The sequence below is a fragment of the Hyla sarda genome, chromosome 6, assembly GCF_029499605.1.
Source record: "Hyla sarda isolate aHylSar1 chromosome 6, aHylSar1.hap1, whole genome shotgun sequence".
Classification (NCBI taxonomy): Eukaryota; Metazoa; Chordata; class Amphibia; order Anura; family Hylidae; genus Hyla; species Hyla sarda.
Window position 1 is genome coordinate 275,116,988 of NC_079194.1, and position 15,854 is coordinate 275,132,841.

Consider the following 15,854-nt stretch of genomic DNA (forward strand, 5'->3'; position numbering starts at 1 on the left):
TTGTAGTTCGCCCGTAGTGCACTTCAGGTCCACTTATGGGGTACCTCCATACTCAGAAGAGATGGGGTTACAAATTTTGGGGGGTCTTTTCTGCTATTAACCCTTGCAAAAATGTGAAATTTGGGGGGAAACCCACATTTTAGGGAAATTATTATTATTTTTTTTACATATGCAAAAGTCGTGAAACACCTGTGGGGTATTAAGGCTCACTTTATCCCTTGTTACGTTCCTCAAGGGGTCTAGTTTCCAAAATGGTATGCCATGTGTTTTTTTTTTTTGCTGTTCTGGCACCATAGGGGCTTCCTAAAGGTGACATGCCCCCCAAAAACCATTTCAGAAAAACGTACTCTCTAAAATCCCCTTGTCGCTCCTTCGCTTCTGAGCCCTCTACTGCGCCCGCCGAACACTTTACATAGACATATGAGGTATGTGCTTACTCGAGAGAAATTGGGCTACAAATATAAGTATACATTTTCTCCTTTTACCCCTTGTAAAAATTCAAAAATTGGGTCTACAAGAACATGCGAGTGTAAAAAATGAAGATTTTGAATTTTCTCCTTCACTTTGCTGCTTTTCCTGTGAAACACCTAAAGGGTTAAAACATTTACTGAATGTCATTTTGAATACTTTGGGGGGTGCAGTTTTTATAATGGGGTCATTTATGGGGTATTTCTAATATGAAGACCCTTCAAATCCACTTCAAACCTGAACTGGTCCCTGAAAAATTGCGAGTATGAAAATTTTGTGAAAAATTGGAAAATTGCTGCTGAACTTTGAAGCCTTCTGGTGTCTTCCAAAAGTAAAAACTCGTCAATTTTATGATGCAAACATAAAGTAGACATATTGTATATGTGAATCCAAAAAAAAATTATTTGGAATATCCATTTTCCTTACAAGCAGAGAGCTTCAAAGTTAGAAAAATGCAAAATTTTTAATTTTTTCATCAAATTTTCGAATTTTTCACCAAGAAAGGATGCAAGTTACCACAAAATTTTACCACTAAGTTAAAGTAGAATATGTCACGAAAAAACAATCTCAGAATCAGATTGATAACTAAAAGCATTCCAGAGTTATTAATGTTTAAAGTGACAGTGGTCAGATTTGCAAAAAAGAGGTTCGTCCTAGAGGTGAAAATGGGCTCCGTCCTTAAGGGGTTAATGTCCGCTGCATGTGGCTGCACACTTAAACTGTGAATACATGTCAGAGAAATGCTATAAATTGTCAAAAGCAAAAATCCTCAGAATTTCGGCAGTAATTTCTGCAGCAAAAAAATTGTAACAAATTGTCTGGGTTTGCAGCTGTATACAGGTGCAGGGGCTACTGTTTATCCCCAGTCTCCCTGTTCCTGTACAATAGTTAGCGGTGATACATAAAGTGTTGTTTGAATCACTGGTCAGTACTGTTTGGGAGCAAGAAAGCTGGGGATGAACCATACTGTACCTACGGTACAAAGGTATACAAAATGCTGCAGATTTTCTGCCTGAAAATTATGTGTAAAGAATCTGCAGAGTTTCTGTCATGTGTGGCTAAAGTCTTAAACTGTAGGAGAATTAGGCATCATGCAGATGACAAACCCATGCGCACCAGGTTTTAGGGTCTATTCACATGGCAGAATTTCCTCAAGCGGAGTTCCTCCTCAAATAAAAGCCCACTTCATGGGAGTCCACACTCCCATTCACACTTCTGCAGAATTTCCGCTTGGATTCCGCACCAATTCAGCACAAAATCCTCTAAAGCGGAAGAGGAAGTGGAATTGGGGTGATTGAGCGGAAATTCTGCCGTGTGAATAGACCCTTAATGTGGCACCCGGAATCCATGTGGCTCCGTACTATAGAATCCAAGACACACATTTTGGGCCACCATATGGTTCTTCTGCTCTGTCATACTTTAGAGAGACCCTAAAGAAAGAAAAAATAGGTGCACCCCTAGTGAAGCCCACAAGGCAGAAACAGAAGTTAACGCGCTATGCTTTGCTTAAAGCGCAACACCTCTGTAGACCTATAGAATCGCGAACGTTGGTCAGCAGCCACTTGGTCCGTCTGGATCCCAAAAGTGCAGGCTTGATTTGAGAAGTCCTAGAAGACTGGATAGAGGAGATAGGTCCCAACTGGGAACTCAAAACGGGCTTGCTGTGGCGCTGGGCCGGTAACTTGTGACAGATAAATGGACCACATTGAAAAAAAAAAAAAATACAGTATTATTATTCTAAAACACAGTACTGGACAATGTGTTTTGTGAAGCCTCCGCTTCACTTCCTCAGGTCTATATGATGACATCCAGTGTGTGTATAACACATATATATGACTTACATACTCAAATAAGGATAAATGACAGGGGGAGCAGCAGGAGCTGCAGTAACCCCACAGGTAGAGGAGAGGATAGGGCAGCTGCCTGCAATAGGGATGTCCCGATACCATTTTTTTTTTAAGACAAAGTACGAGTACTGATACTTTTTTCTTTAAGTACTCGCTGATACCAATTACCGATACTTTTTTCAATGTCATGTAACAGGGTTTTTTTTTTTCTTGTGGTTTTTTTTTTCGTTTTTTTTGTGTAGAAGAGAGGGCTTTTTTTATTTTGATAAAAAAAAAATATATTTTTTTTATTAAACTTTTTGAAAAGGGGGGGTGATTAAAAATGTTTTATTGGGAAGGGGTTAATTCACTTTTATATTATTTTTTTTTACACATTTTTTTTTTTTACTATTGCATGCAATCTGTAGATTGCTTACTGATCAATGCTATGCCATAGCATAGCATTGATCAGTGTTATCTGCGCTCCTTTACTAATGCCTGCCATGGCTTGCAGCAGTAAAGAAGCGACGATCGGACGCACGGAGCAGGTAAGGGACCTGCGGCGGTCCTTACAGCTGATCGGGACACTGCGATTTCACCCCGGTGATCCCGATCAGCAACCCTGAGCTAACTGGCAGTAAATCTCAGGACTTTAAAGGGTTAATGCGGGTCCTGGCTATGACGTGCGCTCAGCTGCTGAGCGCACTGCAAAGCTCGGGAGCGGACAGTGCAGGCAGCTTTTACCGCACCTTTGTGATACCTGCCGGCAGGAGTCTCGCCAGCAGGTATCGGAGACATTTGCACGAGTACAAGTACTCATGAAAATGTCCAGTATCGGTCTCGATACAGATACCGGTATCGGGACATCCCTAGCCTACAAGATGGGTGTTGATAGGGCACTTTTCCCAATGGAATCAAACAGTCCAAGTTATGGATGTACATGAAGACTTATGGAAGGTGCAACACGTTTTGAGTCCGTACTACTGACTTCTTCATCAGGTTACTTATATGTGCCTGAGAAAGAATCAAGTATTGCTTTGAAACGTGTTGCACATTCCCTAAGCTTTAAATGGGCACTCAAACAAATTTTTGCTATTGCATTCCTTATGTTAAATTAAAAATATTTCTAATATACTTTGTTTAAAAAAAAAAAAAAGAATTTTTCTATGTTTTATTTGTGCTTAAAAAAAAGCTCGAGCACATTTTCCCCCATCTTATACACAGACTTTGGACCGAAGCCCAAACACAGGAAGTGCAGCCTGGAGTGCTGAGAGGGGGGGGGGGTCCAACCAACAGCATATGGCAGTTAAGTGCTATGATTGGATGAGGCTGGACACGCCCCCCTCAGCACTCCAGGCTGCACTTCCTATGTATGGGCTTCGGTCCAAAGTCTGTGTATAAGATGGTAGAAAATATGCTCTTGAGCTTTTTTAAACACAAATAAAACATAGAAAACTTCATTTTTTTAAACATAGTATATTAGAAATATGTTTTATTTACCATAAGGAGTGCAATAGCAAAACATTTTTTAATGAGCGTTAACCTTTAAAATAAAAGTTCATGTTTGTCTGTAACTTGGTCTCTTGGTTTCCATTGGAAAAGCACTCTTGTCATGCCCATCTTGTAGGCAGCTGCCCCACGTCCTTTTCTAATACTTTAGGGAGAGCCTCTCCGACAAGCAAGGGTAGGATCTCTCTGTACAACAATTGAATAAAGCAGGCAACAATGTAATATAGTTAGAGATGAGCGAACTTACAGTAAATTCGATTCGTCACGAACTTCTCGGCTCGGCAGTTGGCACTTATCCTGCATAAATTAGTTCAGCTTTCAGGTGCTCCGGTGGGCTGGAAAAGGTGGATACAGTCCTAGGAAAGAGTCTCCTAGGACTGTGTCCACCTTTTCCAGCCCACGGGAGCACCTGAAAGCTGAACTTATTTATGCAGGAAAAGTCATCAACTGCCGAGCCGAGAAGTTCGTGACGAATCAAATTTACTGTAAGTTCGCTCATCTCTAAATATAGTATAAAGTACAGTATGGCCCATAGAACTCCACAATGCCCTATTTGTAGTGATTTTGTTTTTACTGGGATCATATAGGTCAGTGTTTCCCAACCAGGGTGCCACCAGCTGTTGCAAAACTGCAATTTCCAGCATGCCCGGACAGCCGATGGCTGTCCGGGCATGCTGGAAATTGTAGTTTTGCAACAGCCGGAGGCACCCTAGTTGGGAAACACTGATATAGGTCGTCCCCCAGCTTTGGAAGCAGTAGATTTAATGAAGATAAAGTTAAGTCTTAATGAGTGGATAGTAGAGGAGGCCGCGCCATTGCGGACTTGCGGAGAAATAATGTAATTTACAATATAAACCGCCATCATTTTTCTTTGGTGTCTGGCGAGCGGAGGGGAGGAGGAGGCAGAAAATGAGCGAGAGGAGCCGGTGTCATAATGAAAATGTGAAGGCGAGCTCATTAACCCGAGCCGGGAATGAAATGAGATCTAAATTGTGATAAAAATAAGAGATCGGAGTAAATGAAGTCATCCACAATGTAAGGGCGATTCCTCCAGCAATACTTTCCCCGGCTTTTAATAAGTCATTTGTCTCTCCAATGATGGAGCAAGTGCTTGAGTGATGCAGTAAAGTCTTCGATGCCGTAACTTATATAGGGCTCTCATGTGTCCCAAATTACAATTGCGATAGAATTTCCACCAGGATTTCCCATTTGTCCTCCTAATGGACCCAGTTTCACTTGATAAGTTACAGAAGGCTCCCATACCGCTGCTCGCTTACTTATTACTTAGCGCCATTTATCTAATATTGGAATTGGATTGTAGATGCCCCAGAGCAGGATGGAGCCCATAATGTAGTGTTGTAAATGAAAATCCAAGTTGATGCAATAAGAAGGAAGCCTTGGTTTCTAGAATTAACCCTGCATGTCCCTGAACGTTTTTTTTCCAGGTCTTCATGTAGATACATGAAGACCTGGAAAAAAAACGTTCAGGGACATGCAGGGTATTTGTATTGTATTTGTATTCAAAAGGAAAGAATGTCCAGCGCTGGTGGTGCACTTAAAAGCTTATTTATTTCTTGTCATGGAGTCACAATAAAGGAACGCCTGACGCGTTTCGCACCCACAGGTGCTTAATCGTAGACTACGTGAGTCTACGATTAAGCACCTGTGGGTGTGAAACGCGTCAGGCCTTCCTTTACCTTTATTGTGACTCCATGACAAGAAATAAATAAGCTTTTAAGTGCACCACCAGTGCTGGACATTCTTTCCTTTTGGATTATCCCTGTGAAGCCGGGGCAGGACCGGCGGGTCTGATAGCGCAGGTGGATCGCATTGGCCGTTGGTGAGAAGCGTGCAACTTTCTTCCATTGTATTTGTATTATTACAGTGTTAATAGGGAAACAAAAAAATATATGAAAATCTCTGACTCTCTGCAGGAGCTGGAGGAGAATTATACCCGGGCATACTCGGAGGCACTGTCCGCCTTTGGAAATGGAGCCTTGTTTGTGGAGAAGTTCATTGAAAGGCCACGTCACATAGAGGTGCAGATACTTGGTGAGTAGATTTGGCCTCATTTGCCTTATGTTAGTCTGATTTGTGAGCAGTCTGGTTCTTCTTAGCAGGCTGTGCTCTATAAGCGGAGGAGTGAATGCAGATTTATGGTACAGGGTACTGTTGTCTGCTTTTTTTCATATATATTTAGGGCATATGCATTCATCCCATTATCTCAGTGCAGAGCAATGTCCTAAGAACCTTTCTCTCTCCCAGGCACGCCATCACTTTCACTGCAGTGAGACGCTGGTAAGTGGCTGCCTGCCTAGAAGAGAGCACAATGTCTTGGACACCTTGTAGAATCACTGTTTCTTATACATTATGTCCTGTACATAAAGCAGAATAAATGGAGTCTGGTTTCCTTATTGGTCTCTTAAGGACCACAATATAGCGTTTCTCTGGCAGCTAGGGACTTTATCTGATGCACTTTTTTATGGTGCCACATTAGAATTAGATTGCACTGCCGATTCCGGCTTTCAGCAGTATCCTTGGGCATCATGGCACTGTTTGAGATCAATAAAGTTGGCCTCTGATTGTTTCATCCAGGGGTCTCAAACTGGAGGCCCTCCAGATGTGGCAAAATTTTAACTCCTGGCATGACTAGACAGCCATTAGCTGCAGCCAACTGTTGTTCGGGCATGTCCAGACATGCTGGGAGTTGAAGTTTTTCAAAATCTTGAGGGCCACCAGTTTGAGACCCCTGGTTGAACTCCTTAACGACGAGTGCCATAAATGTACGGCGCTGCAAAGTGTCCCTTCGCGCACAGCCTAAGGCTGTCTGGGTATCCTGGGAGTTATAGTTTTGCTACATCTGGAGGGCTACAGTTTGGAACCACTGTATAGTGGTCTCCAAACTGTGTACTTCCAGATGTTGCAAAACTACAACTCTCAGCATGCCCAGACAGTCCAGGCATGCTGAGCGTTGTAGTTCGGCAACATCTCATGCGCCAGATGTTGCAAAACTACAACTCCCAGCATGCCCTTTGGCTGTCCGGGCATGCTGGGAGTTGTAGTTTTGCAACAGCTGGAGGTACACTGGTGCGGAAACACTGCGGTAGTCTGTTACCTAACTTAGTGTTTCCCAACCATTGTGCCTCCAGCTGTTGCATAACTACAACTCCCAGCATGCATGGTTTGTCAGTGCATGGTGAAAGCTGTAGTTTTGCAACAGATGAAGGTTAGCCCCCCACATGTGAATGTACAGAGTAAATTCACACGGGCGGGGGTTTACAGTGAGTTTCCCGCTTCAAGTTTGAGCTGCGGCGGGAAACTCGCTGTTAACCCCCGCCCATGTGGTTGTACTCTAAAAACACTACACTACACTACACTTAAACAAAATTAAAGAGTAAAACACTACATATACACACCCCTACACTGCCCCCCCCCCCTCATAAAAAAAATCTCGTACAGCAGTGTTTCCAAAATGGAGCCTCCAGCTGTTGCAAAATAACTCCCAGTATTCCTGGACAGCCATTGTTTGGGGAACACTGCCGTAGGGTATTTTGGCGGCGGAGGCAAGCGCCATGCTTGCATCCGTGTCCACCCCTATGGAAATCCCTAATTTAGGCCTCATAAGGGGGCTCTCTAACTCAGGAACCCTGTTGTATTTCAAGGCAACAGTTTAGAGCCATATATGGGGTATTTCTGTACTTGGGAGAAATTGCGCAACAAATTTTGGGGGGCTTTTTCTCCTTTTACCCCTTATGAAAAGGTAAAGTTGGGGTCTACACCAGCATGTTATTGTAAAACAATTACATTTTTTACACTAACATGCTGATGTTGCCCCATACTTTTTGTTTTCTTTAGAGGTAAAAGGGAAAAAAAATAAAAATTTTTAACGCAATTTCTCCCAACAACGGAAATAACCCATATGTTGACTTAAAATGCTCTGCGGGCGCACAACAGGGCTCAATAGTGAGAGCGCACTATGTACATTTTAGGCCTAAACTGGTCATTTGCACAGGTGTAACTGCTGGTTACAGTGGTTCTGACATAAACACAAAAAAATCCCCACCCACATGTGACCCCATTGGAAACTGCACCCCTCACGGAACTTAACGTAACAAGGGGGTTATAGTGAGCCTTAACACCCCACAGGTGTTTGACAAATTTTTGTTAAATGGGCACTGTCACCAACTTTATTTTTTGATATGTTGTAGTACTTATGTACTACAGCATATCTCTAATATATTGCCATTATTTTTTTTTTTGATTATCAGGGTGAAATTTACGTTTACAAAACTGCCACTAGGGGTCACCCTCCTAGTGGCCGGCTGCAGCCTGGCGTGACGTCACGCCTGAAAAAGGACTGATTTTGGCCTGGCAATCAGTCCTTTTTCATTTAGGCTGCTCGCTCCCTACTGGTCAATCAGACAGGCGGGAACGAGCGCATTGGCTCCCCGGCCACTCCTCCCGCACATGTCGTCGCCGCCGCTGTCCCTGCAGGCCCGCTGCCGGACTCTGCAGGTATCAGAACGGAGGGAACGGGGTATGCGGGTTGGGGGGTTTGTGATGGAGGGAACGGGATATGCGGGCGGGCGGGGGTTTGTGATGGAGGGAACGGGGTGATGGAGGGAATGGGGGTTTGATGGAGGGAACGGGCTAGCGACGTAGCGCCGCATGATACTAACTTATAGTTTATTTACACAGGGTGCCTCCAGCTGTTTCACTACTACAACTCCCAGCATGCCCTGACAGCCAAAAGATGTCAGGGCAAGCTGGGAGTTGTAGTGGTGAAACAGCTGGAGGCACCCTGTGTAGATAAACTAAGGGCGGAAGTGTTGTCCCCAGCAGGCATCAGTGACGTGGTGCCTGCTGGTGAAGTCTGCCTGGTAGCGAGCACACTTCCAGGCAGACAAAAAGTTATTTTTAATATAATAAAAAGAAAAATTAAAAGCAGGGAGGGGGTTAGTGATAGATTGGCAATAGGCAGGGACAGAAAAAAAATATAGGATGGTGGGAGCTACCCTTTAAAGTTGGACATGAAAATGAAAAATTAGATTTTTTTCACTAAAATGTATGGAAATACCCCATATGTGGATGTAAAGTGCTCTGCGGGCTAACTACAATGCTCAGAAGAGGAGTGCCATTGGGCTTTAGGAGAGAGAATTTGGCTGGAATTGAAGGCCATGTGCGTTTACAAAGAAGCCTCCATGGTGCCAGAACAGTGGGAACCCCCCCCCCCCACGTGACCCCCATTTTGGAAACTACACCCCTTAAGGAGTGTAACAAATGGTGCAGTGAGCATTTACACCCCACTGGTGTCTGACTGTTTTTCTGAACAGTGGTATGTGAAAAGGTGCGCTTGAAACGTGTCCCTTCCGTCTACCTGTTTCCATGTGTGTCAGTTTGTTGGAATAAATCCTGTGATTTTATGCACCTGAGAAGCTGGATCTGTTTCCTTCCTTTTCACACAACTGCTGATCTGATACCAGACATTATTCCTTCTTCCTAAAGGCATTATTTTACATTTAGAAACATTGAACTGTAGTTTTCTTTGTTCACTTCTCTTATCTAGTAAAGCTCCATTTTTATGTTACAGGCACCTACAAATACATCAACCCTAGTAAACACTTTTATGTCTTCGACAAACAGGCAAACCTTACCTGCCAAACCTTTTCTTATGTCACTTTACAAATATACAACCCTCTAATATCTACCTTTTAGCCATGGACTATGCAAGGATTAAAGGGGTATTCCGGGCAAAAACATTTTATCCCCTATCCAAAGAATGCGGGTGCTGCAGGGAGATCGTGGGGGTCACCTAGCGTCGGGCTCCCCGCAATCAGACATCTTATCCCCTATCCTTTTGGATAGAGGATAAAATGTTTTTGCCCGGAATACCCCTTTAAGTCCAACTTTTTAAAACTTATCGATCAGCTCTTTATGTGAAACCATATTAATAACTTTGCTGACGTCCATCTAGGTGATAACCATGGCACTACCTTCATCCAACACTTTTGTGACAGTCAAAAAAAACAATTAAATCGTTCTAATATGGTCTTACCTCAGTCATGCTGATTTGGGTCCAACACATTTGTTCTTAGGTGGTCCATTATCCCCCCCTCTCCTGGGAAGTCACATTACCCTGCACCTGAGAGGCCTTGTTTGTGAGCTACATCACTGCTTCTTTACCTTCTCTGGGACCTGCACCTATCAGACCTTTTAAGGTATATCCTGTTGATATGCCAAAAATTTCCAGATGGAAATACTTCTTAAAGGCCAGCGTGGAACTAAATGTTCCGAACGCTGTTTTCGCGCTGTGGGGGTCTGCCTCACGACATCACGACCATGCCCCATCAATGCAAGTCTATGGGAGGGAGCGTGATGGAGTCATGCTCCCTCCCATAGACTTGCATTGAGGGGGCGTGGCCGTGACTTCACGAGGGGCGTGGTTGACCCCCGCAGCACGAAAACATTTAGTTCCACGCAGGCTAGTGGAGTACCTCTTTCGGCTCCAAAATATTTTCATTGTTGGGGTGTTCTGGTGTTGCCTAAATTGTTCTTTTATAATATTTAAAGTTTATATCCCGGTTGCCACAATCTATGATCTAATCTGTCTCTGAGACGTCTTTGTTCATTATGTAATTTTTGCAGAACAGCTTTCCTTTGCTTGTAATAGGATCCTATACCGAGGCCCGCATACCAGGAACTTCTGTAGGCCATGCGTTTATGTTGCCATTTTTAATCTGTCCCAGATCGGTGTCGAGTTTCTGACAATCCAACATCTGCCGTTCCAGCCCTGAGCGAGCTTCTCTCTTTGTTTGTCCTGAATCTGGCTGGGCTTGCGTCTTGCTGCCCGTCTTCAATTCTTCTGACCTGTCCTCTGTAGAAATGCTGCAGACACAACGTGGCTTTGAGCAGATGTTGGTAAAAGGGTGTCTGCACATCCCCTTCTGTTTATGGTGTTTTAGTGCGGTAAAATGCTTTCACTTGCCGCCTTTCATAGCGCTGACAGCTGCCTGTCCCCCAGATTTCTTGCTGTGCGTTCTTGCTGTTTAACTGCATAGAAACCTGAGAACAAATAAGAACACATCTTTGCTTGTTCAGCAACTCCTGCAGACATAAATGTGTTTAATGGACAATGCTCCTGATGTGTTATATTGGTGAAGTGACTGTCTTAATGGTAGCACAGCTAGAGCAAAAAGTGTCATATATTGATAGCTGAGAATTTATCCCTGGTTACTTTATGGTCACCTATGATGGATGTGCTTCATTCCTCGTGCTCTTTAAACAGAGGTGTCTACTCATATTTCTGCTGTTCAGGGGTATATGTTACTAAGTGTAAAATAAGCCGGTGCATAGTGTAGTGTAAAATAGTGTATTAGTGTCAAATAAGCCAGTGCTTTTTGTGCAGTATACAGAAATGTTTTGTTAGTACAGTGGTCCCTCAAGTTACAATAATAATTGGTTCCAGGACGACCATTGTATGTTGAAACCATTGTATGTTGAGACCAGAACTCTATGGAAACCTGGTAATTGGTTTTGAAGCCACCAAAATGTCATCCAAAAATGGGAAAAGGTGAGGATTAAAGAAAAATAAGTAGATAACTATTATATGACCGAAAAAAGACTTTCCTCAAGGGCTCAAAATAGAATAATATTATATGGATAGGGTAGGGGATTTATTATTCACTAAAAGAGCAACTAAAACAACAACCTATAGGTGTGGAAGACCACACAACAAAATGGTGAATATACCCCAGTTAGAAGTAACTTATGACAAGTATGATCATGTATAAAAATGATTTTATTGAAATATATACCGTATATACTCGAGTATAAGCCGACCCGAGTATAAGCCGAGACCCCTAATTTCAACCCAAAATCCCAGGAAAAGTTATTGACTCGAGTATAAGCCTAGGGTGGGAAATACCTCATCCCCCCCTGTCATCATCCAGACCCGTCATTAACATCCTCATCATCCCCTTGTCATCATCCCACACATCCCCCCTTCATCATCCCCTTATCATCCCACACATCCCCCTTCATCATCCCCTTGTCATCATCCCACACATCCCCTTATCATCCCACACATCCCCCCTTCATCATCCCCTTGTCATCATCCCACACATCCCCTTATCCCACACATCCCCCCTTCATCATCCCCTTGTCATCATCCCACACATCCCCTTATCCCACACATCCCCCCTTCATCATCCCCTTGTCATCATCCCACACATCCCCCCTTCATCATCCCCTTGTCATCATCCCACACATCCCCTTATCATCCCACACATCCCCCCTTCATCATCCCCTTGTCATCATCCCACACATCCCCTTATCATCCCACACATCCCCCCTTCATCATCCCCTTGTAATCATCCCACACACCCCCCTTCATCATCCCCACCCCCCCCCCCCCCCTTCATCATCCTCTTCTCATCATTCGCCCTCAGTGGTCTTCAACCTGCGGACCTCCAGAGGTTTCAAAACTACAACTCCCAGCAAGCCCGGGCAGCCATCGGCTGTCCGGGCTTGCTGGGAGTTGTAGTTTTGAAACCTCCGGAGGTCCGCAGGTTGAAGACCACTGCGGCCTTCAACATGCGGACCTCCAGAGGTTTCAAAACTACAACTCCCAGCAAGCCCGGGCAGCCATCGGCTGTCCGGGCTTGCTGGGAGTTGTAGTTTTGAAACCTCCGGAGGTCCGCAGGTTGAAGACCACTGCGGCCTTCAACATGCGGACCTCCAGAGGTTTCAAAACTACAACTCCCAGCAAGCCCGGGCAGCCATCGGCTGTCCGGGCTTGCTGGGAGTTGTAGTTTTGAAACCTCCGGAGGTCCGCAGGTTGAAGACCACTGCGGCCTTCAACATCATCCAGCCCCCTCTCACCCCCTTTAGTTCTGAGTACTCACCTCCGCTCGGCGCTGGTCCGGTCCTGCAGGACTGTCCGGTGAGGAGGTGGTCCGGTGAGGAGGTGGTCCGGGCTGCTATCTTCACCGGGGGCGCCTCTTCTCCGCGCTTCCGGCCCGGAATAGAGCCGTTGCCTTAACAACGACGTATCTGCGTCGTTGTCAAGGCAACGTGACTATTCTGAGGCCGGGCCCGAAGCGCTTAGAAGAGGCCTCCCCGGTGAAGATAGCAGCCCGGACCACCTCCTCACCGGACCACCTCCTCACCGGACAGTCCTGCAGGACCGGACCAGCGCCGAGCGGAGGTGAGTACTCAGAACTAAAGGGGGTGAGAGGGGGCTGGATGATGTTGAAGGCCGCAGTGGTCTTCAACCTGCGGACCTCCGGAGGTTTCAAAACTACAACTCCCAGCAAGCCCGGACAGCCGATGGCTGCCCGGGCTTGCTGGGAGTTGTAGTTTTGAAACCTCTAGAGGTCCGCAGGTTGAAGACCACTGCGGGTGGGGGAGTTCACTCGAGTATAAGCCGAGGGGGGTGTTTTCAGCACGAAAAATCGTGCTGAAAAACTCGGCCTATACTCGAGTATATACGGTAGTTTATTTTTATACTACCTTTTATGAATTGATTCTGTGATTTCAGATATACATATATGTATTTTTTTTAAAGTTCCTTGGGAAGTCACGATGCTAATAGTGAGCTGCAATTAATGGTTATAAATAAGTAGATTGATGATAATAAATAAATTACCGTATTTATCGGCGTATAACACGCACTTTTTAGGCTAAAATTTTTAGCCTAAAGTCTGTGTGCGTGTTATACGCCGATACACCCCCAGGAAAGGCAGGGGGAGAGAGGCCGTTGCTGCCCGCTTCTCTCCCCCTGCCTTCCCTGGGGTCTAGAGTGCTGCTGTCAGTCCTTCTCACCCTCTGGCTATCGGCGCCGCTGCCCGTTCTGTCCCCCTGACTATCGGTGCCGGCGCCGATAGCCAGGGGGAGAGAAGCGGCGCCGACAGCCAGGGGGAGAGAAGGGGCAGCGGCACCCATTGCCGGCGCCGCTGCCCCGTTGCCTCCCCCCATCCCCGGTGGCATAATTACCTGAGTCGGGTCCGCGCTGCTGCAGGCCTCCCTGCTGCGTCCCTGGCGTCGTTGCTATGCGCTGAACGGCGCGGCGCATGACGTCAGTGCGCCGCGCCGTGCATAGCAACGACGCAGGGGACACACGCCGGAGGCCTGCAGCAGCACGGACCCGACTCAGGTAATTATGCCATCGGGGATGGGGGGAGGCAACGGGGCAGCGTATATTTTTTTACACACACTAAGTGGTCTATCCTCTGTCAGGTGACTTCCTGGGAATAACAGGATCCCCTGTCAGATCTATCCTGGCAACCCCAAGGTCTCTTCCCTCCCAGCTCTACCATCCTTGTTCCTTTGTATGTTCATCCATGCATAGAATTTCAGCCCTTTCTGGGAGACCAGGAGTACAGTAATATAGTATGTGATCAGCACCAGTTATCCAACTCCCCTGATCACAATGCCATGTGAGTATTGGCCCCCTCTGTCTCTGCAAAGCCAGAGGCACCATGGGGTATGTAGGACGTGGCCATTTTAGTAGTGAAAAAGAAAAAGAAATGGCAGACAACCCGTGCATAAATTTAATTAATATTCATATAGGCAAAGGAAATCTGGACTACTTCTTTAAACATGGAAAGAAAAAACCTGGTACTAAAGTGCATATAAAAAAGTGTAGCGAAAGAACAGCTATTTACATGCAGCACAATGATCCGTTTTTCTTGGATCTGCCATAGGAAAAAATTTTTTAGAAATATTTATTTGCGAATCTGTCATTAAAAACCAATCTGTATTATTGTGCTGGTTTTGGCACAATGATGGTGCGGCTTTGTGGTTAACCACTACTTACAAGTGTATGTACAGGTTAATATTACTCATATTCTCCTCATAGCGTATGCTGTCGTGTTCACAGAGCGTACCTAAAAATCTGCCTGTGCTTCATTAAATTATATTGTGACGAGCAACACTTCTTCATGAAGCTTGCCTTGTAAATTGGCCACCTAAATTATAACTGATAGAGAAAATAAAAAAAAGGAACAATCGAGAAGCCGGCGCCTCGTGCATGAAATGATTACAAAGAAAATAAGTGAATCAATATATACTGCTCACCTTGAGCGTATATAGTATATGCATATCTCCCTTACAATGAAGTATATAACTGGAAGGAATCCACCGCGCTGCAGCTGTAGGGAAGCGGAGTGCCACCGCAGAGAAACCAAGAGATATACAAGTAAAAAGTCCCTTGATCGGCGCTGCACTCAGCGTGGACAGTAAGGGTTAACTCTGGTATACAGTGGTCCCTCAAGTTACAATATTAATTGGTTCTGGGACGACCATTGTATGTTGAAACCATTGTATGTTGAGACCAGAACTCTATGGAAACCTGGTAATTGGTTCTAAAGCCCCAAAATGTCATCCAAAAATAGGAAAAAGTGAGAATTAAAGAAAAATGAGTAGATAACTAATATAGATAAAGCAAATCCTTACATATAAAAGTAAGAAAGATCTGCTGGGAGCTGTAAATCACTGTCTATGTCAGTGTTTCCCAAGCATGGAGCCTCCAGCTGTTGCAAAACTACATCTCCCAGCATGCCCGGACAGCCAAAGGCTGTCCGGGCATGACGGGAGTTGTAGTTTTGCAACAGTTGGGGGCACCCTGCTTGGGAAACACTGGTCTATGTAGAGGACAGGAGCTTCTTCGGGGTCCTGTACAGTACATGCAGTGTCCTAAAAAAGTAACATGGAGCCGCCCTCACCTGGTGTCCAAAGGAACAGCTAACCCTCGTACAGGTAAAGTGTACAGAACATGTAATACCTCTCTGTACTGTAGGGGGCACTACCAGACATCAGTCAGTGCATGCGCTTCAGTAATACAGGTGTTTTACCAGTTAATTGCCCATTCTGATTGGTCAGTTCTCTCGGCCATTGACAAGTTTCACAGATCTGGGCTGTCTTTGTCCAGATTGTCATTGTATGTTGAGTCTGGTTTCAACTTACAATGGTCCAGAAAAGAGCATTGTATGTTGAAACTATTGTATGTTGAGGCCATTGTAAGTTGAGGGATCACTGTAGTTTCAAAGCTTT

General features: G+C 45.0%; 1 protein-coding gene across 2 annotated transcripts in view; it reads left to right on the forward strand.

The window, feature by feature from the left end:
* PC (pyruvate carboxylase) overlaps positions 1 to 15,854 on the forward strand; it is a 537,865-nt gene that overhangs the window by 168,788 nt on the left and 353,223 nt on the right. For both annotated transcript variants that reach the window (XM_056527381.1, XM_056527380.1), the window contains exon 6: positions 5,738 to 5,855. In XM_056527381.1, coding sequence (XP_056383356.1) covers positions 5,738 to 5,855 — 118 coding nt within the window. The remainder of the gene's footprint in view (positions 1 to 5,737; positions 5,856 to 15,854) is intronic.